The sequence below is a fragment of the Suillus clintonianus genome, assembly GCF_016758775.1.
Source record: "Suillus clintonianus strain FC179 chromosome Unknown DEU56scaffold_26, whole genome shotgun sequence".
NCBI lineage: Eukaryota > Fungi > Basidiomycota > Agaricomycetes > Boletales > Suillaceae > Suillus > Suillus clintonianus.
Genome location: NW_024539250.1, coordinates 120,639 through 139,558, shown reverse-complemented (window position 1 = coordinate 139,558; position 18,920 = coordinate 120,639). Strand labels below are relative to the sequence as shown.

Genomic DNA, 18,920 nt, shown 5'->3' with positions numbered 1-18,920 from the left:
CGGCTATCCTGTCGTCTTTGCAGATATATCTGCGTCTCAAGGGCTTCCTGCGGCGACCCCAGCCCCTGAGGTGACAGTACCTCCATGCCTCGCTCCAACAGCCGTGCCCGTGCCCTCTCAGCTTGCTACGCCCGCTGCACCTCAGGTCCGTATTGTAAGCAATGCTAGGGGCGTGTGCCCCCAACTCGAGATGTTCAGCGTCCCTAGGCGCAGCCACACCATTGGACATCCTCCACGACGCGGCCCCAAACATCACGAGGACCGTTCTGTGGATCGCATCATGAGGAAATTGTCTAAGGTACACTCCTTATTCTTGTTTGTCTCTTTGATATCTCACGATGAGATTTTGTAGATGGGTTTTACTGAAGGCACGTATCCCGAATTGAACGCCAAAGTGACGGAGCAAATGGCTGCCCATCCTCCCACCACCAAAGACGGCGAGGATGACATTGTCACCAACTTGATCGAGGAGCTTATTCCTTCCACTTCCAGCGCTTGGGCCTAATTGAAAGATGTGGTGATGTATGACGTATAAGGCAGACTGTTAACTGGATTCTGGATTTTTTTATCTGACTTTCTGACTGTTGTATGGCTAGAATTGAATTGAATCTAATCTTTCCGACCATTTTTACAGGTAAGTCAACTGATAGGCCTGATGATCCAAGCTTTCGTTGAGGTTCGAAAATCCAGGCTACGAATGTGTACGATTATCATACACGAATGGGTAGTCAAGCCCGTGAACCCAACCGCAATATCTGCGTACTTTCTGAGGGTTCGCAATAGCGACTTCATGGACTCAGAAATCTATCCCAGAAGCTTGGTCTTGAGCTGGTCGAAACACCATATTTAAAGGGCGGAGGGTCGACGGCTTTTGGCTTCAGCTTCACAGAAGGAATGGCTATAGGAGGCACGTCCAAAGCTTGAACGTAGTCTTTTCCTGCAACTTGGTCGACTGGATCCATCGAATGACTTTGCAGAATCGATTTCAGTCAAGAGATGTGCGCATACATGGTGACCCTACTTACTGATCCTCTAAATGATCCGTCATTTCCTGCGCAGTCATTTTTTCCGGTTCTCTAGGCTTGTTATGGCAATGAGTGCAGCGCCAAATTTTGCGCAGAGGTGGCGTAGTGCTCGCGGCCGCTTGCTCCTGGTCTTGGCGAAGACTTTTAGTCTCCTCATCCGAAATTTTCTGCCACTTTACGCTCGAGTCACTCCAATGCTTCTTAGCGCAATGTTTGACCTGTAATTTCTCGTCAACACAGTCCCGCCTCAGCTCACAGGTCAACATACAGATTCTCGCCATGATCGGACTATCATAGGCCTTTCTCCGTCACAGAGGTTGCCGTAGCTGCACTTTAGGCAGACCAGCCTAGGATCCAAGTTGTCGAGCTGCAGCACTGTTGTCTCTCTCCAGTTTAAGTTGCATGCATCGAGGATATTCCTCACGGTTCGGGAAGCCTTCTTATCGATTTCGAGACCATCCATGGACCACTCTCGTTGCACCGTACTTCCCGGATACCCTTGTCCCATTGCGAGCGTGTTAGCAGGGTCAAGTTCGTCCCACTTTCGCCGCCGGATCCGGTTGCACCTATGGTGAAGATACTCCGGGAAGTACATGTACCGAGGCGAGTCATTAGGCTCAGAAATGTCTTCGCAAAGCCACTCTGTGCACGTAAAGACAGCAATAGCAAGTCCCTCGCAATCGACAGAGAGGTCCACCCAGTACGGGATGTCAAGCTGCCATGGCAAGTCTGACCGCAAATCATCCCTAGTGCGACGCTTCCAAGCGTCGACCATATCAAAGAGTTCCTCGCGAATGGGCTGAAAATCTTCCGCGGTGACGGTCATATGAGCAGGCAACTCCGCGATATTGCGAACCCGCGGCATCCTGAAAAGGTCAGCGGCAGTAGGCATGAGAAATCGGTGATATCCTTTCTCCCGTTGCCAGTCGCTATATATCGTAGCGACGAGGCTCTGCCGCTCCCTAATCTGCTGCTTTCTTTCTTGTTGAATGCGGAATTCACGCATTTGACCCATGAATTCAACCATTTTGGGTTGAATGTTTTGCCAAACTGGATACAAAATGTCGAAGGAACATGAACGATCATAAGCAGATGGAGAGGCTTACTGCGATCAGTCAAGGGCTTTGGTTGCTTGACAAGTGGATGATCATCAATATGGGTCAACTTGTAGATTCGCGCAGTATGCCGATCTGGAAGCTTGGCGATATCTTCCCCCCAGCCAACTTCTGTCAACTTCTCCACGATACTGTAATTGGTGAGCAGCGAGCGCCCTGAATCGAACGAAAGACTTACGCGTCATAGCGCAAGCTTCTCAGCTGGTCGAGCTCCTTCCATCGGTTCTGTTGTTCACCGTCCGTCCATTTGTTGCACAGAATTGCGTGCTGCAAACGCTCAACAAACAAAATGAGACTACTAAATATGAGAGACATACCTCCTTTCGAATAAGCGTCTCATCTCTCCTCTTCCCTCGGAGGACAGATCTTTCTTCTGGCCCGAGGCTTAACAACTCATTAACCAATGCTTCCCTGTCTGATTTCAGACAACGGATGTCATTTCCTGGAAGGTGAAATCAAGTAAGGACACGCGCCAGTAGACAAACTCGGAAAAACCAACGATTATGCGTCATGCTCAATGACAAGCACTGATGCAACTTCAATCCATATCCTTTTTTGAACTTATCATCGATAATCTCTGTGCTAAAGCGCCAATCAGTAAGTCTATCATCATTACCAAACGAGATCAACCCACCACTCTTTGAAGCATTTTTGGCAGTACCTGACACGCAGATTCCAGTCGACATTGCGCACATTTGGTTTGAGACAATTCTATGCATGGCGGGTGAAATGTGTCCGGATGCTATGATTAGAACACTTACGTGACAGTGTGTATCGAACGCGAGACTCGCATGCGCCGGTTCTGACATATCATCAGCACAAAGAGGCATCCCCTTCACATTGGAGCGCGCAGCCATCCACACGGTGGTAGAGGAGCGATGCATAAGTACACCGCGCAGAGCCTTGCTAGTGCGTGCGAGATGAAGTAAGTCGAGCGGAAGCAGCCTTCCAAAGATCTGGACGCGATTATAATTATCTCGAATGATCATATGACAAAGGACCTGGTTTACCTCGAATAGGATATCCAAAGGTAACGATATAAGTATTTCAAGATTTTGTCTCTGTGCTCGAGGACGATAGTTCTTGAGGTGTTCAGTCGCCTGTGTAGTAGTAATTTTTGTAAAGCGCGATTTGATTCCGCCTCTTGCCAAGACATGCTCCCATCCATTATTGGCGGTGATTTTGATCTTCTTGGTGACATGCTCCTCTTGCTGTTTCTCGTCGCCGTCCATATCGACAGCGAGGGACCCAAAAAGATTAGAAAAGGACATTTCGGTTGGGGACAAAAATCTCGAGCTTGATCTTGGACCAAGACGCGTCCAGTCACACTTGTGACCGACGCGAAATCGTGACAGGTCTTCAAGCAAGTTGGAGGTTCTTCCTCGAACAGATTCACGGAAGCATTACAACCTTCTGGCTTTATATCGAAGAAGACCGTGCATAAAAGCACCGCGATGGGCCGCGCAAGTATCCAAGATCGAAGGATCTGGGACTGTCCTTCTTTGCAGCCGAATTTCAATTAGACATCTTGCTTCAAGTTCTCAAAGCTGCGAAACGGACCAAGACTACTTCGCACCGTGCTCATCATACTCGTACTTGCCATACACCGGCTTCCACTGCTTGCCCTCTGCCTTGATTCTCACCTCTTCTCTGCTCCAGCTGACTCCTTGGATGCCTTCATCGAATGCTTGTTCCGCTACTGCTATCGCAACCTCAAGATTCGCTGCTGGAGCATCTTGAAAGTCAGGTAACAGACCGCTGTTCGGGTCTTTGAGTGCAGGAGAGAGAGCAGCAAGACGTTGTGCGCCTGCGATAATCATCCCGTCGGTCATCTGCCTGGATTGCGACAGCATGGAACCAAATCCAAGTCCAGGGTAAATGAGGGCATCTGAAAGTAGCATGTCAGTATGCACAAACAGGTAATATTGCATGAGCTTACTGTTGCACTCAGCGATGCTGCAAGTTGCAAATCAGCACGTGCATGATGTCCACGATATGACAGGCTTACACATAGTCCTTGCCGTTCGGCATTTTAGCTGGTGGGAATGGGCTGCCCGTGGCTAACAGAGCCATCCCTTCTGTCCAGTCATTCGCATCCTTCGGATCAACTTCCACCAAGTTGCTAGGGTTGCTGAGGGGCAAAATGATAGGTCTCTCGCAGCCTTCCTTCATTGTCCTCACGACGCGCTCAGTGAAAGCACCACCTTTCGTCGAACATCCTATCAGAACCGTTGGTTGTGCTTTCTTGACAACTTCCAGAAGTTCAACCTCTCCCGCATCATTAGTCGGAACATTGCTCCATTCTTCATCAGGCCGCACAAACTCTTGCAGTGCAGGGCGTATCTTATCAGAGCCAAGAGACCGCTTGATGAGACCAAAGCGATCAACGAGGTAGAACTTCTTGTTCGCTTCCTCACGGGACACGCCGTCTGCAAGCATGATGGCGTCTCTGACTTGTTTTGCAATACCAAGCCCCGCAGAACCTGCTCCAAAAATGACGTAGCGTTGATCCGCCAGCTTCGACTTTGTCACCCCGACGGCGGCCATCAAAGCGGCCAGTGTAACCGCGCCAGTTCCTTGGCTACACTACGTTAGTGTTAATTGGAGCACGGACGACATGTGACCATACATATCGTCATTGAACACAGAATGCTCATTCCGGTACAGCTCAAGGAGTCGCTGAGCATTGGTAACCCCAAAATCTTCGAAATGCAGCAGGCAATGTGGCTGATATTTGCGGACCAACTGGACAAACCTATGAAGGCGCGGCAGGCCTATAAGGCAAGACCGACTAAGTGGTATGTCAAACTTACTTGTCGATGAATTTATCGTACTCAACACCCCGGACCCTTCTGGACGGCCATCCCTGATTGCCTGATAAGCGAACGGCAGCCGTGATGAAAAAGTCACGCACAACATAGAGATGGTCATTCAAAAGTGTTTCATTGTCAGTGCCAACATCAAGCGTCACACTGAGCGCTTTCGCCGGGTCAATCCCAGCCAATAACCTGTCACCGTGTGAGTTCAATTAAAAAAATGGAGGGCAGAGCGAACGGACGTGTATATCGCAGATTTTGCAATCGATATCTAGAACAGCTGTTTAAGAATGCCCATTCATGACATATCAGTGGAGACTTGCCCCGATTCCCTATGACGCCAGACGTTGGTGAGAGTGGCAAGGCTGAGTAAGGGGAATGCGCCTACTCCAACGCCTTGATCCCCAATGCCAAGGATGGCCTCTGCATCTGTGCAGACTATCAGATCAATGTCTCTGCCACGGGTTTGCTCCAGGAAATCTTCCTCCATGGTGTCATGATCCGGGAAAGCGAGAAATAAGCCCTCGCTGCGACGAAAAAGATGGGAATAGTTTGCAATCGCTTCTGCCTGAAGTACACTCGATCACTTGAGCATTCGATACAAGGCAAGAACTCACTTCTGTAGGCGTGTATATGATAGAAGTCAACTCCTTGAGATGTCTAGATAACAGGGAATAGTAAAGAACCCAGTTTTGCTCTTTGAGGCTCTGTAAGAATGAGTTCTTCTGGATGGGAGATTCACGGGAGCACAGTTGATCATAGGCTCTCTCGCACTGTTCTTCGATGGTATTGACGCGGGAGGGAAGTCTACCTGTTAGACCCAAAGCTTTGCGCTCCTCGCTCGTGAAGGCTGTCCCCTTGTTCCAACGAGGAGAAGTGAGCAATGTGTCTCCGCGTAAGGCGACTTTGAATATGAGTTCGGAGTACATTGGAAACAAGGTCTTGGCCAACTTTTGCATAATGTTCAGTAACAAGGTTGGACTTCCACAGGTAACCCCTAGCGGGCGAGCTACGCCGTGCTGACAAGTGGCAGTGATGTTCGGCTTTCTCCGCATATATTGCTTGTGCAAGCGTCAAAACATCTTCAGTCTCCATTTCAATCCTAAACGTGAAGGAGTTCTTGTTTCGTGAATACAGCACTTATCCACTGGTTGGCCTTTTGTGCGCGACGAACATTATGGGGCGCTGGACGCAGTACGACGAAGTACGACCTTACCTTTGACCTTGTGCTCGACACGCTGACCCGGAGTTTTTTTAGGATGATTACAGGCTTCCAGAAGGCATGAAGCGAGCTGGTTACGACGCCGACAGTGGGCGGTATTATTTCCGTGACCGTGAAGGATTGGTGTACAAAGGGCCAGAGGGCTCTGAATTCGGAGAACTCACGCTAGGTATGAAGCTTTGGAGGCTGCTTCATTGTCGCTCGCAGCTCACACCTGCATTCAGTGTCTGAAATGCCTTCTTCCATCCCTCAAGAAGTAGACGAAGACAGTGACCTGGAGGCTGCCCCCACTGGCACTGACGGTTATCGCCTCTTGGCCCTGGATGAGGTAAGTCCCCTAGCTACAGCATGCGCTTTATCTCAATCTAGCTGTAGCACGGTACCCGCTACAATCCGCGGGGTGGAGCATATCGTACACTTTTCCCATTCTTTCTCATCATCGCCGTGGTCTTATTACTGGTCTGGCGTCTCGTCCTGCTGCCAACACGCATCGCTCCTGTTCCATGCCCTTCAACGACCCTCTCCTACATCGTGCAACCCGGAGACACTTGTTGGGATATCGCCAACAGCCACAATTCCTCTCTAGACAAACTCCTTATTGTCAATCCCAAAGTGGACTGCGACAAGCTCTTGCCCGGTGACCGTGTGTGCGTGCCAGACGAAGGGATGTCTATCAGCGTCCGTTTCTAGGGTTTTTATATTCAATAGATATTCCTCGCAGCATAGTCTCATTTGTATATTATTGCTCATCGCATATGGACAATTTGGATATCACGAGTTTGCCTTTGTGTCGCATTCGACTCCAGAGTACAATAGCAGTGTATGTGGTCGGTTACTCAATTATTCAGATGACGTCAGAACCGAATGTGGTAACGCAGTTGCACAGCCACTGTGGTTCTGTTCAACTTTCGCGCAGTCTCCACTGGTCTCCATCAAAACTTGTTTCTTTCTATCCAACTTTCCTCTTTCACGAACAGTCACGAACACCAGCCAAACAAGTCCTATATATCTACCTAGCGCAATGGCTTTTGATACCCACATGCGAAGGGGACACCCTAGTGAGTCTCGGTTCTCTGCTTCATTCAGTTCGACTGACTCCATGGATTTCAGTTGTCTTCTCGATGATTATCTTCTTCAGTATCATCGAAGTATGTGCTCATTTTATATCAACGGTGAAATAATAAACCCCTGTGGTAGCTTGCAATCTCAGCCTGGCTCACGTCACAATTTAATGCCCACCACAACTATTTCAGTCTAGCAGAGCGAGACCGCACTCGGTTTCTACTGTTCGCTTCAATATGGACGATCGTATTCTCTGCTGCCTACATGTTTTTCTTCTTTTCTATTCCGGACAATGTTTTGAGTAGTGTGGCTTCTCATGTCGTCTTGTAAGTTGACATCCTTTGATATGAACAGTGGAACTTTTCTGACATACTCTCCATAGCCTGTGCCTAACATGGATCTTCTGGACCGCTGGCGCTGCAAGTATAACCGCAGCTCTCGGTGGAGGGCTGAATTGCAAGTTGGTGCATTTTTCCTGCTATGCTCTCTCATTGCTTACCTCCGATCTTCCTAGTACCCAGAGCGTGTTCGTGTACTGCGGTCAACTTAACGCGCTGGAAGGTTTTGCCTGGGTCATTTGGTATGCCTCATTGAAATATGTCTATGGCTTTTTTGTTCATGTTCTTGCCAGGGTTCTTGTAACTTTCGCGATCTTTGTTGTGCTCATACGCGCCATTCGCTCCGCACGTCGAGGTGACGGAATGCGCGGGCCACTGATTGCATGAGCGGGCAGGCAATCCCCCGGTGGTTAGTTCGCCGCGCGTGCAAAACATCTTATTTAGCTTGTTCCAAATTCTAGGGATCATTTCTTTATAGTTCTTCATTCTCTAGACGATGTGCGACACCTGTTGTGTTACTTGTATTGCTCCATCTCCATCTCATTACCATGATTTTACGATTACTGACATATACATAGCTTATGTCCAGCGCCACCCTATCATCCTTCCCATGTTCCAGTATTACTTGGTACGCTGCGCTTCAGCCTATATATCGTTCCCATACACTGTTCGTCCAGCTTGAGTAACAGAAGTATTTTCCCAGTTCAACTTCCTGTCTCCGTTTTCACTTTCAGTGGTGGAACTGTGCCGCCGATGATGGCGTTTATTTCACCAATGCTCGCATGATTACCGCGATCGCAGGTGATGAGACCGTCGTTTGCAGGCGAGCGAATCGCTTGTAGGAATATAACGACGACGACGAGCTGTAGCAAAGCGTAATCATTAAATTTGGCCATGATACATCGTCCGAGACAGTAGCAACGTTGAGCGGCGATTAGGTTAGGATCAACACGGATGCAAAAATCAAACTTCGTTCATATATTTCTATCTGGCCTCTCTATACATCAACTGCCGCAATAAAATCATCGTGGAGTACAGCTAAATGTGTTAAATTTAGAAAATGCGAGGGATGGACAGGAAAGACTAAGAACTCACGCATCTAGGCAATTCGACCATTGTATCCCATGTGCCATGCAGCTCAAATCAAGCTCGACGCGACCTCTTGGGATTACCATTGCAGTTGCAGGAGAATAAAATGCGTATCGGGAAGCTGGAGGTACCCAGAAGAGGAGCCGACGATTGGGTCCCATCACCCATCCATCAGCTCCCAACAAGAAAGGTGTTGAATCGGAATCATGATAAGGGGTACCCTCGAGCAGGCCAGCGGGGTTGCGCAGCGCATGTTCCAAGGTGGATGAGAAGCGAATGAAATGATTGTTCCAAGTGTCAGATAGTATAGCAGGACACAGACTCTCCTGTGTGCGAGGTGTTATGTCTAGAGAGTGAGTGGAGGAAGGTGGCTTGGTGGAGTCATGGAATGGCTGCGCTGCGTCCCACAGCCGGACAGTGTTATCCTCCGAACCAGACACGATGCGAGTACCATCCGGTGAGAACGAGACTGACAAAACCGGAGAAGTGTGCCCCTCCAAAGGCTGACCCAATGGCTGTCCCGTTGCTGCATCCCACAGCCGGACAGTGCTATCCTTCGAAGCAGACGCGATGCGAGTACCATCTGGTGAGAACGAGACTGACAAAACCCAGTCAGTGTGCCCCTCCAAAAGCTGACCCAATGGCTGTCCCGTCGCTGCATCCCACAGCCGGACAGTGTTATCCAAAGAACCAGACGCGATGCGAGTACCATCCGGTGAGAACGAGACTGACAAAACCAAGCCAGTATGCCCCTCCAAGGGCTGACCGTCACCCACTGACTGTCCCGTCGCTGCATCCCACAGCCGGACAGTGTTATCCCAAGAACCAGACGCGATGCGAGCACCATCCGGTGAGAACGAGACTGACGAAACTGAAGAAGTGTGCCCCTCCAAGGGCTGACCCAATGGCTGTCCCGTTGCTGCATCCCACAGCCGGAGAGTGTTATCCTTCGAAGCAGACGCGATGCGAGTACCATCCGGTGAGAACGAGACTGACGAAACCGAAGAAGTGTGCCCCTCCAAGGGCTGACCCAATGGATGTCCCGTTGCTGCATCCCACAGCCGGACAGTGTTATCGTATGAACCGGACACGATGCGAGCACCATCCGGTGAGAATGAGACTGACAAAACCCAGTCAGCGTGTCCCTCCAAGGGCTGACCCAATGGCTGTCCCGTCGCTGCATCCCACAGCCGGACAGTGCTATCCCAAGAACCAGACGCGATGCGAGCGCCATCCGGTGAGAACGAGACTGACAAAACCAAAGAAGTGTGCCCCTCCAAGGGCTGTCCCAATGGCTGTCCCGTTGCTGCATCCCACAGCCGGACAGTGCTATCCTTCGAAGCAGACGCAATGCGAGCACCATCTGGTGAGAATGAGACTGACGAAACCGAACCAGTGTGCCCCTCCAAGGGCTGACCCAATGGCTGTCCCGTCGCTGCATCCCACAGCCGGACAGTGTTATCCAAAGAACCAGACGCGATGCGAGCACCATCCGGTGAGAACGAGACTGACGAAACCGAACCAGTGTGCCCCTCCAAGGGCTGACCCAAGGGCTGTCCCGTCGCTGCATCCCACAGCCGGACAGTATCCCAAGATCCAGACGCGATGCGAGTACCATCCGGTGAGAACGAGACTGACAAAACTGAATAAGTGTGCCCCTTGATCACAGTCTGAACAGCCGCCCAGTTCAAATCACGTCCAGAGGCCAGACGAAGGCTATTTGGAAACCTTGAAGTGAAATTGGTAGCTATGGTGGAGTTGATGGGGGAGAATGGTAGCGCCGATAAATACAGATGTGGCGTGCTGTGCAAAATCATGCCGCCAAAGACTTGAACGAACATTTGCACATCCATTGCGGTGGACCGCACATCTTCGTATCCAGAATGATCCTGTGGTTGTTTGTGAGCTTTTTGTCCGACATTGCCTAATGGGCATGTGCTCACCTTCAGCCACTGGGAAATCAGTGGACGTGTGGCAACTGCGAGGGCAAGTGCGTTCAAAAGGCCAAGTGCTTCAATCCAGAAAAGCAGCCGCTCGTGGACGAAGAATGATCGTATTTCATTTGCGAGCTCCGTGTCGAAGTCTGTTGCTTGTACGTGCGTAGCCCATAATCGGCAGGAATAGGACAAATGTGGGGGAATGGATGTTTCTATTCGTTGAGGAAGCCCCGTGTCTTCACGGTTAGGGATATATGAAGACTTCAGATCAGATATATTGAAACCAAGGCCATGTTTCATCACTCGAAGTGATGCAAATGCAAGGTCGCGCTGTACGTCAGTCACCTCGACGAAAAAGTCTCCGCTGGACGATTTGTCTGTCAGGAAGTCGCGGAAGGATGCATGAAGGGGTCGGATGGCGGAACATGAGTTCGTGGTGCCGCTGAGCAGGGATCCCATGTGTTTTATGATGTCCATGTTGTCATGCTTGCTTCGGTCTGGAAAGTGGCTTCGCATGGCATTGAGGGAGTCGAAAGGGAGTGGTTCAGCTGTGCCAAGTATCTGTCCCATCACGGAACGAAAACCTGCGAGTGCTTCTTCATATTCGTCACCATAATATTGATCCCTCTTCATAATTTCTTTCAAAATGACCTTATAGATATCGTCCAACAAGTTTGTCTGCTTTCCTGCCCTGCGCTTCACGAGATCATCGAAACGAGACATTTTGCGTACACCGGCAGGGGTATTTTTGATGTGTCCACACGCAAGACGCGCCCACTCGAAGAGTCCATCAGCTTTTGCAGCGAGGGGTGCAAGATCTATGTCCTGAAACTCTGGTAGCACTTTCAGCTCCTTAGACACGAAGGCGTGAATGTCGCGCTCCACGACTTCTGGTGGAATATTGTCCATGGACAACCGTAGAATATGATTAGCACCTTTAAACTCTTGTTCAATATCGTGAAGTGGGCGCGAGGTAACAAGAATGCGAAAGTTAGATGGGAGTTCGGTGATATTAGGAAATTCTTCGTCCTGAAGTTTATCGGCAAGTATGCGGAGAAGGTCCCGCCGCGTTTTCTCTTCGCCGCTCTCGTCCAGCGCTTCAATCACGATCAAGACAGGCCCTACACTCGACGCAGAGACTTTCTTTAGCGGGTCCATGACAAGCTTCTCCCACTGCTGAAAGATATCCGTCGAATTCTTGAGTGAAGTGTTATTTTTGACCGCATCCGCCAATGCTCGTCTTATTTCCGGATCACAATCAGCCAGGTCACGAGCGATGGTGGAGAAAACTTTTTTATGGCGCTTCTCTTCGGCCTTGTCAAAGCAGAAACATGAACCGAGCCTTCCCCTGTCTTTGAACCTCTTGGCAATCGTATGAGCGATGGCTGATTTGCCCTTGCCTGCAGGGCCAGATAGCCACAACATACGCTGAGCAGCATCGTCGCTGCTGTTGATCCATTCCGTAATCTGGGAGAGAATCTCGGTGCGTGTCTTTGGTAGGCACTGTTTCCTAGTATCCAGTCCTGCATCCTTTGCATAAGCAATATCGCTGAGATCCAACGTCTCACCTGCAGGAGTATGAGTAGGCGTACGAGTTGAAAGCACGTCCGAATGCTCACCCGCACATTGGACGAAGATGGCTACGTCCAGAAGAGCTCGATCCCGAAATTTCTGCATAAGCCCATCCAAAGTGTCCTTGTACTGTTGAATCATGGCATCAGTTTCAGGGACCAAGTGTTTCCCTAGTCTTTTCCCTATAATACAAGTAGAAGATTGAGAATGTGCAAAGCACGATAGATCACGACTCACAATAGCTCGTGATCTCTGCGTAATCCCTAATGAAATGGGCGCACTCTCGAGTCTGATGTGCGATCTGTCCAACGATGTCGCGCATCGAATCAATCTGGCCAACAGTGTCGTCCTGGGCCATGAAGGTGTATACTTCACTTAGTTTCTTCAGAAGGTCGAGTACGGAATTGTCGCGGTCCGCTTGAGCTAGAACAACCTACGTGAAACCATAACTTCTGAGCAGGACACAGAACTCCGACACAACGGAACGTACTTTGGATGCAGCAGAAAGTACGCCCAACGCCATCTTTGCATATGGATGTACCTATACCTCGGTAAGTTCGGTACCAACTAAGGAGGGCGGCCCATACATTTGCGAGCTTCTCAATAACAGTGTCGAAAATTTTGAGGGGTTGGAGGTATGTGTTCTGAAAGTCGTCTGCGGCAGCAAGACCTGCTGGGGCATTGTTGGCGGCGGACGCGGCGGATGGCGCAGGTCCGCCGAGTATTTTCATGCGTTCTGCAGCCCCTTCGGCATCCCGAAGTTCGGCGCTAACCGATTTGAGACCAGATGTTTCCTCCACACCAGGAGGGGTGACGAGAACCTGCACAACCACTGGAATATAGAGACGAAGACTAAATAATTTGACGCAAGTACCTTCGAAGTAAGTTCTCCGGATGGGCCTTGGTCGACGCGGCCACCGGGACCCCCAGTTGTGTTGGGATGCATGCCGTCGGTGGGAGGATTCAAATGCAACGTGTCCTGGGCGCCCCCGAGAAACACTGAAGGATAAAGAGTTCGAACACCTACCTCGATATTCTGATTCGGTGAACTTTGAAGGTCGATGTCCTGAACCGCAGGAATGGGCTTCCGGGAACGCTTCAAGCATTTCTGCACAATGTCAGCCATATTCAGAATCAGGACAACTCAGTGATCTGCTTACAGAAAATTTCTTAGCGATACGTTTGATAAATTTCCGCATGGTCTGTTGGACTCCTCGACGGGGTCAGTTCTGAACGTAGCACGCGTCAGAGCAGCGATGGATTTTATGAGCGCTCATTCAGAGTGAGTGAGCTCATGGGAACACTATGACATACCGAGCTTTTCACCAGCGGTTGCTTTGCAGGCTTCTAGAGGAAGATCTGGTTTATGGTCTTCACTTATCACGAGTGATCGATTAGTGTGAGCTCAGTGGGGGTGCAAGAAGTAGTGGGTGGGAGAAGGGAGTAGACCTCGGGCCATCAGTGAACCGGTGAACAGATGAGCAAGTTATTTAAAGCGATATATTGTAGAGCATCGCAACAATCTTCGTATATCTGCTGACTGCTTTCACATGGGAATATTTGGCATTGTCGAGCAAAAACGAACGAACAATCACGCCAGCCTGGTAATATTGTTTGCTTTGTGACCTTTTTCATTTGGATGTACCTAAGATAAAACAAACGAGCACAGATTCATGAAAGTCAATACGGACCGAGAATGAGAGGGTCACAGACTCACAATATGAATGTGCTCGCGGTTCGAATTCATCCCTGGCTTCCCGCGGCCGGCGAATTGACACCGTAACGCAGCTTGTGACGCTGCACTGTCACACTTCGAATAGATCCACCACGATAAGTTTTCCCCGAGTACTATAGTATGTCAACCCAGACTTTCCTATGCCGTGTCCCCATCACGCCCTGCGCGTCAGCCCTTCACATGGCTGTCTAGCTTAGGTATATATTCTCAATCTATTAGTTCGCTACATAACTTGACACTTTCCCGCCTCCAAGGAAAAATCATATCCTCCTAGTTGGCTCCGGCCCAGGACATCCCTCCCTTCTCACCACATTGCGACTCGTACTAATGCGCTTACGAAGCACGGAGACCATGTTCTCTCAGACAAGCTCATTCCCGCTGCTGTACTTGCTCTCATACCTCAAACTGTCGACGTGCGCATTGCACGCAGGTTCCCCGGCGATACCGAAGGCGCGCAATCAGAGATGATGGACGCAGCTGTTGGAGCTGCTCGACGTGGCCTCACCGTCGTCAGAGTACGTCCAATCCTTCATTCCCTTACACCACAATAATTATCTTGTCACACAGCTACAGCAAGGAAACCCAGTCGTCCACGTCCACGCAGGGATTCGAACCGCTCGTCGTCCCAGACATCTCGTCTGCACTCGCAGGGTCTTCTTTTGCAAGCATCCCAGTCACGCAGCGTGGCATTGCTGAATGCGTCGCTGTGTGTACCGGCGTTAGGAGAATGGGCAAGGAGGTCAAACTTCCTGGATACGAACTCGCGCAGACTGTACTCATTCTCATGGGCGTTGCTCGGATGGCGCAGGTTGTAAGTGCCATGATGCGTAACGGCGGTGGCAGTGGGGTAGGTCTGCATCGTGAAGGGAGAAGGGAGGGACGTCCATACCTGCGGAACACGCCTATTGCCATTATTGAGCGCGACTCGATGCCTGGTACGCTGCGCTTCAGCCTATATATCGTTTCCGTACACTGTTCGTCCAGCTTGAGTCACAGAAGTATTTTATTTGGCGTGCAGTATTTTGTATCGTTCCATTTGAAGTTTTACAGTCACAGAAGAAACTATTGGCGATTGATCAGCGCAAGATCGCCGGGTCGCCTTTGTTAGATAACGATTTGCATGTTGGCAATTATGACTGAAATTCAGCATGTGCTTAGTACAGCAACTGACGTTGGCATGGAAAATTATCTCAGTCATCACACGAGCGTCTTAGATATCGATCGTTTGGCTTCTTGTTCTCACTCAATTTCACATCGCCCATTGATCTCATACCACCATGGCCTCTCAGACGTACCAACTCTTTTGCATGGGTAACCCCCTCCTCGACGTGCAGGTCACTAACGGTGAGGAGCTGCTCAAGAAGTACGATCTGAAGGCCAACGATGCCATCCTTGCCGAAGAGAAGCACATGTCAATGTGAGTGCATGATAACCGTTTCTTTACATCAATCTTCATCTACGACGCCTGCAGCTACGAAGAGATCGTGAAGAACTACAAGGTCACATACGTTGCTGGCGGTGCTTCTCAAAATGCTGCTCGGGGAGCTGCAGTAAGTCTGTCATGCTATGTGCTCAGGTTTCAGATATCAGATACTAACACTCTCACAGTATGTTCTTCCCGCCAATTCTGTGGTTTACACTGGCTGCGTGGGAGATGATGACTTGGCAGAACAACTGCGCGCGGCAAACAAGCGTGAAGGTCTGCAGGAGGTCTATCTCGTCAAGCCAGGCCAAAAGACGGGTGCATGCGCCGTCGTCCTCACGGGACACGATCGGTGAGGATTACCATCGCAGATTTTGCAGTATCGAACTCAATCGGTAATATATTAGCTCCCTGGTCACGACCCTCCGGGCAGCTGAGATGTTCGAGCAATCGCATCTTGCTTCCCCCGCCGTGGCTCCTTTGGTGGACGCCGCAAAAGTCTTCTACGTAGAAGGCTTCTTCCTGACGCACGGCACGCCCATCGTGCTCGAGCTCAGCAAAAAGGCATCCGACGCCTCCAAAGTGTTCGCACTGAACTTCTCAGCGCCTTTCATCCCGCAGTTCTTCGGCACCCAGTTGCAGTCCATCCTCCCCTACTGCGACATCATCATCGGCAACGAGACAGAGGCTGAGGCATACGCAGCCGCAAATGGTCTGGCAGACACCAAGGATCTTGCAGCGATTGCCAAGGCTGTTGCGATTTCCCCCAAATCGAACAAATCTCGCCCGCGTGTTGTGATCTTCACGCACGGCGCCAAGTCCACTATTATGGTGTCCTCCGCTGCACCTGACAGCCCAAAGATCTTCAAGGTCAGCGCCATCGATGACAAGCTGATCGTTGATACCAATGGTGCTGGTGATGCGTTCGCGGGTGGTTTCCTCGGCGCGTTCGTCGCTGGCAAAAGCTTGGATGAGTGTATCGAGGTTGGACACAAGATGGGTGCCATGTGTGTCCAGCTTGTAAGTCCAAGTTTTTTATTTTTATCAGAACACTCGCTGAATCTGAATTCGTTAGGTTGGTCCTCAATTCCCGTGGCCCAAGGTCTCCGTTCTTTAAACATGTCTCTTATCATACACACATCCTGAATTCCGTACATATATCACGCTTTCAACAGCGAAATTTGTTGTATCCCTACACATACCGATGTTCTTCATCACTCGCTTTCCACAAGCATGTAGCAACTGATGTTTCGAATCTATGATTTCGATGATGATGATTAAGGCTAGTGTTACAAAAAGCTTCAATGTTATGCGCGAAAGGCGAGCTATGTATGCGTGAGTATAGTAAGGTAATGCATGTGAATAACAGCGAGGAATATCATCAATAATCTATAGTATGACTGTTATAATGAAGGAGGAGGGGATGCGAGGGATTCCTGGTTCAGTAGGTCCAGCATCAGATCATACACATTAGGTTCTGCAGCAGTCATCACATTACCCACCTGAGTCAACAGCTCGGCTTTGCAGATACAATATATAAGTTTTCGAATCACACAAAAGAATATAACGAACCTGGATTCAGCATAGGCTCTCCATCTTCAGTGAGCATGTGTTCCATTTCAGGTGGACGCTCGAAAGTATGAGTATGAGGTGGCGAATGGGTAGGATAAAATAGTTCAGGTGATTCTATATTGTGGCTGGACGTGAGTTCTCTTGACAATTCGTTTCGTTCATCGATGCTACCTCCAGTAGAAGCCGAACTAGACTGATGGGATACCGATCGAGGGTCCAGATGGCTGGGTGAGTGTATGCTATCCGGTGCACGCGATGGCTCTCTTTCTGTAGATTTCAAGGCGACTTCTACGGGGGATTGAGCGACCTTAAAAGATACCTTGTGGTTTGAAGTTGGTGACACTGGTGAGATATCTAGTGAAGGGTCGATGACGGGAGATCTTGATTCATTGCCCTGGAAATGTCCTGCTCCCGACGCTGAGGGGTCGCCGCCACTGTGCATACTCGCCCTGGTAGGACTACTAGTACTTGATGAATCGTCACAGGGTGAGGGAGAATGTGGCTGGACACCATTTTGGAGATGTGCCATGAGGTCAGAGGGTGGCGGTGGGTGAGGTATTCCGCGATAATATGAATAATAAGGATGCGGATAGCCCATAGGTGGCATGGGCGGTGGTTGCGACCCGTCAGAAATCCAAGCACCTGGGGGCCACGTTGCCTGGTGTAATCGAGCCGACGATGTCGGGGGTCCAACGCTGGGGGGATATTGACCTTCAACGATTACTCCAAGGGGAGGTGGCATATATGCTGTCACAATTGAGAGGGTGAAGTAGGTCGAAAACAAATGGACTTACCACCTGCAGGCATAGTGTGTTGACGATAATAACTGTGTGGTCCTTGAGGACCGCCAAGGGCACCGAGAGGGGGAGGAGCACCATCGGCTGGATTCTCGTTGCCTTTCGATGAGGGTGATGGACTTCGACTGTGAGATTGCGACCCTGATGCCCGAGGTTCGGTGCTATCTTTCTTCTTCTCGACATCCGTAGGTTCAATGATTACACCATTGTGTCTGTATGAATCCAATCAGATAAATTACCGACACTCAATATATGGCCATGCCTCGACTTCTGATGCCTCCGTAGTGCATCAGTCTGCAAGATTCATGTATTAATTGCATCATAGGAACAAAGGTGATTAAAGAATGACGTACTCGTGTAAATGTAGCGTCACATTGCGGACAAGCACTACAGGGGTAGAGCCACGTCAGAACCGTGTCCCGTATCATATATGCTTGATTAAGTACTCACAATCCTGGCACGGAGTGTAATTTGGTAGTCCGTTGGTGCCGTTTAAGATCGGCCTCCCGAGCAAACTGCTTGTTGCAACCATCGATTTTGCATGGCCATACCCCAGTCTCTGTCACCTTTTTCTTCTGAGTCGACTTTCTCTTCTGAGACTCTTTTTTCTCTTCCGGCTATAGTTCAGCCACAATGAATTCAGGTGGCTGATAAGCACAATTCAATCCGCGAGCACTACGCACTGTCTGTTTTGCTTGTCGGACCATCACGGATGATGCTTTGCACTAGATCAGCCGTTCAGACTTAGATGATCCTGATTTTTGTGTTCAGAATTTATTGGAGCTGGATTGCGCTCGTCAATATGTGGTTGTTTCGCTGTGGCTAAACCTGTGGCTGACGTCGTAGGCGGCAGGAAATTGGGTGGCGTCGATGGCAGATGTGGCAGAAGGTGTCCGCGACTCGTGGCTTTGGCACTAAGGCTTATGTCAGCTTGCCATTTTAGGCAGCTCTTCAAGTTCGTAAATTTGCTACTCGAGGAGGTTTGTGGAACAATTTGCGAAGTCTTGTCAGGTGAGGCCCCTCTATGATGGTACCGGCAGCGAAGATCCGGAGAGTTGTTATGCAAACACTTCTGCCAACCCAGGCCACAGTAATATAGGTGTAGTGTACATTAATATTACATCTGAGTGACCTAGATATACTAATATAGACAATCCTGCGGAAATACGTGCTAACTGGGTGGTGGAACAGAAATGAACGAAAAAACGACGACATCA

At 49.8% G+C, this 18,920-nt stretch overlaps 7 protein-coding genes across 7 annotated transcripts; 3 read left to right on the top strand and 4 right to left on the bottom strand.

The window, feature by feature from the left end:
* Positions 1-350: 350 nt before the first annotated feature.
* Positions 351-3,570, bottom strand: DEU56DRAFT_796766 (uncharacterized protein). The gene is made up of 11 exons (XM_041352912.1): positions 3,151-3,570; positions 2,902-3,096; positions 2,775-2,851; positions 2,640-2,722; positions 2,458-2,582; positions 2,319-2,407; positions 2,132-2,271; positions 1,294-2,075; positions 1,026-1,243; positions 692-969; positions 351-635 (listed from the first exon to the last, which is right to left on the bottom strand). Exons 1-10 carry the CDS (start codon positions 3,409-3,411, stop codon positions 789-791), a joined length of 2,151 nt encoding a protein of 716 aa, XP_041209673.1. The 5' UTR covers positions 3,412-3,570; the 3' UTR covers positions 351-635; positions 692-788.
* On the bottom strand, positions 3,541-5,989 carry DEU56DRAFT_796761 (uncharacterized protein). Its single transcript, XM_041352911.1, has 10 exons — positions 5,574-5,989; positions 5,345-5,524; positions 5,280-5,288; positions 5,199-5,227; positions 5,055-5,148; positions 4,954-5,006; positions 4,770-4,895; positions 4,149-4,721; positions 4,080-4,096; positions 3,541-4,028 (listed from the first exon to the last, which is right to left on the bottom strand). Exons 1-10 carry the CDS (start codon positions 5,913-5,915, stop codon positions 3,706-3,708), a joined length of 1,746 nt encoding a protein of 581 aa, XP_041209672.1. The 5' UTR covers positions 5,916-5,989; the 3' UTR covers positions 3,541-3,705.
* Positions 5,990-6,133: 144 nt separating this feature from the next.
* On the top strand, positions 6,134-6,868 carry DEU56DRAFT_870864 (carbohydrate-binding module family 50 protein; the record flags this gene model as incomplete). Its single annotated transcript, XM_041355663.1, has 4 exons — positions 6,134-6,160; positions 6,215-6,347; positions 6,403-6,506; positions 6,554-6,868. The coding sequence occupies 4 exons, from the start codon at positions 6,134-6,136 to the stop codon at positions 6,866-6,868; spliced, it is 579 nt and encodes a 192-aa protein (XP_041209671.1).
* A 331-nt stretch (positions 6,869-7,199) lies between these two features.
* On the top strand, positions 7,200-7,965 carry DEU56DRAFT_911514 (uncharacterized protein; the record flags this gene model as incomplete). The annotated part of the gene is made up of 6 exons (XM_041357300.1): positions 7,200-7,236; positions 7,289-7,326; positions 7,376-7,566; positions 7,623-7,700; positions 7,755-7,820; positions 7,872-7,965. The coding sequence occupies 6 exons, from the start codon at positions 7,200-7,202 to the stop codon at positions 7,963-7,965; spliced, it is 504 nt and encodes a 167-aa protein (XP_041209670.1).
* A 704-nt stretch (positions 7,966-8,669) lies between these two features.
* DEU56DRAFT_734659 (uncharacterized protein) lies at positions 8,670-8,840 on the bottom strand (the record flags this gene model as incomplete). The annotated part of the gene is made up of 1 exon (XM_041348397.1): positions 8,670-8,840. A coding segment is annotated over one exon (171 nt), but the record flags the coding sequence as incomplete, so codon positions are not given.
* A 6,128-nt stretch (positions 8,841-14,968) lies between these two features.
* On the top strand, positions 14,969-16,591 carry DEU56DRAFT_796725 (Ribokinase-like protein). Its single transcript, XM_041352909.1, has 5 exons — positions 14,969-15,328; positions 15,383-15,461; positions 15,520-15,686; positions 15,742-16,354; positions 16,410-16,591. Exons 1-5 carry the CDS (start codon positions 15,189-15,191, stop codon positions 16,449-16,451), a joined length of 1,041 nt encoding a protein of 346 aa, XP_041209668.1. The 5' UTR covers positions 14,969-15,188; the 3' UTR covers positions 16,452-16,591.
* DEU56DRAFT_796702 (uncharacterized protein) lies at positions 16,592-18,753 on the bottom strand. The gene is made up of 9 exons (XM_041352908.1): positions 18,387-18,753; positions 18,154-18,320; positions 18,057-18,090; positions 17,966-17,997; positions 17,701-17,915; positions 17,078-17,653; positions 16,907-17,020; positions 16,837-16,853; positions 16,592-16,770 (listed from the first exon to the last, which is right to left on the bottom strand). Exons 1-9 carry the CDS (start codon positions 18,408-18,410, stop codon positions 16,738-16,740), a joined length of 1,212 nt encoding a protein of 403 aa, XP_041209667.1. The 5' UTR covers positions 18,411-18,753; the 3' UTR covers positions 16,592-16,737.
* Between the last annotated feature and the right edge of the window lie 167 nt (positions 18,754-18,920).

Coding starts and splice junctions, on each gene's coding strand:
- DEU56DRAFT_796766 (XM_041352912.1), bottom strand. CDS start 3,411: ATGTCCTTTTCTAATCTTTTTGGGTCCCTCGCTGTCGATATGGACGGC. Junction 3,097..3,150: donor CTTTGGATATCCTATTCGAG/GTAAACCAGGTC, acceptor AATCGCGTCCAG/ATCTTTGGAAGGCTGCTTCC. Junction 2,272..2,318: donor AGAAGCTTGCGCTATGACGC/GTAAGTCTTTCG, acceptor CACCAATTACAG/TATCGTGGAGAAGTTGACAG.
- DEU56DRAFT_796761 (XM_041352911.1), bottom strand. CDS start 5,915: ATGCAAAAGTTGGCCAAGACCTTGTTTCCAATGTACTCCGAACTCATA. Junction 5,525..5,573: donor TCATATACACGCCTACAGAA/GTGAGTTCTTGC, acceptor AGTGTACTTCAG/GCAGAAGCGATTGCAAACTA. Junction 5,007..5,054: donor TGAATGACCATCTCTATGTT/GTGCGTGACTTT, acceptor TCAGGCAATCAG/GGATGGCCGTCCAGAAGGGT.
- DEU56DRAFT_796725 (XM_041352909.1), top strand. CDS start 15,189: ATGGCCTCTCAGACGTACCAACTCTTTTGCATGGGTAACCCCCTCCTC. Junction 15,462..15,519: donor ATGCTGCTCGGGGAGCTGCA/GTAAGTCTGTCA, acceptor ACACTCTCACAG/TATGTTCTTCCCGCCAATTC. Junction 16,355..16,409: donor GTGCCATGTGTGTCCAGCTT/GTAAGTCCAAGT, acceptor TGAATTCGTTAG/GTTGGTCCTCAATTCCCGTG.
- DEU56DRAFT_796702 (XM_041352908.1), bottom strand. CDS start 18,410: ATGGTCCGACAAGCAAAACAGACA. Junction 17,998..18,056: donor GTGACGCTACATTTACACGA/GTACGTCATTCT, acceptor TGAATCTTGCAG/ACTGATGCACTACGGAGGCA. Junction 17,654..17,700: donor ACACACTATGCCTGCAGGTG/GTAAGTCCATTT, acceptor CAATTGTGACAG/CATATATGCCACCTCCCCTT.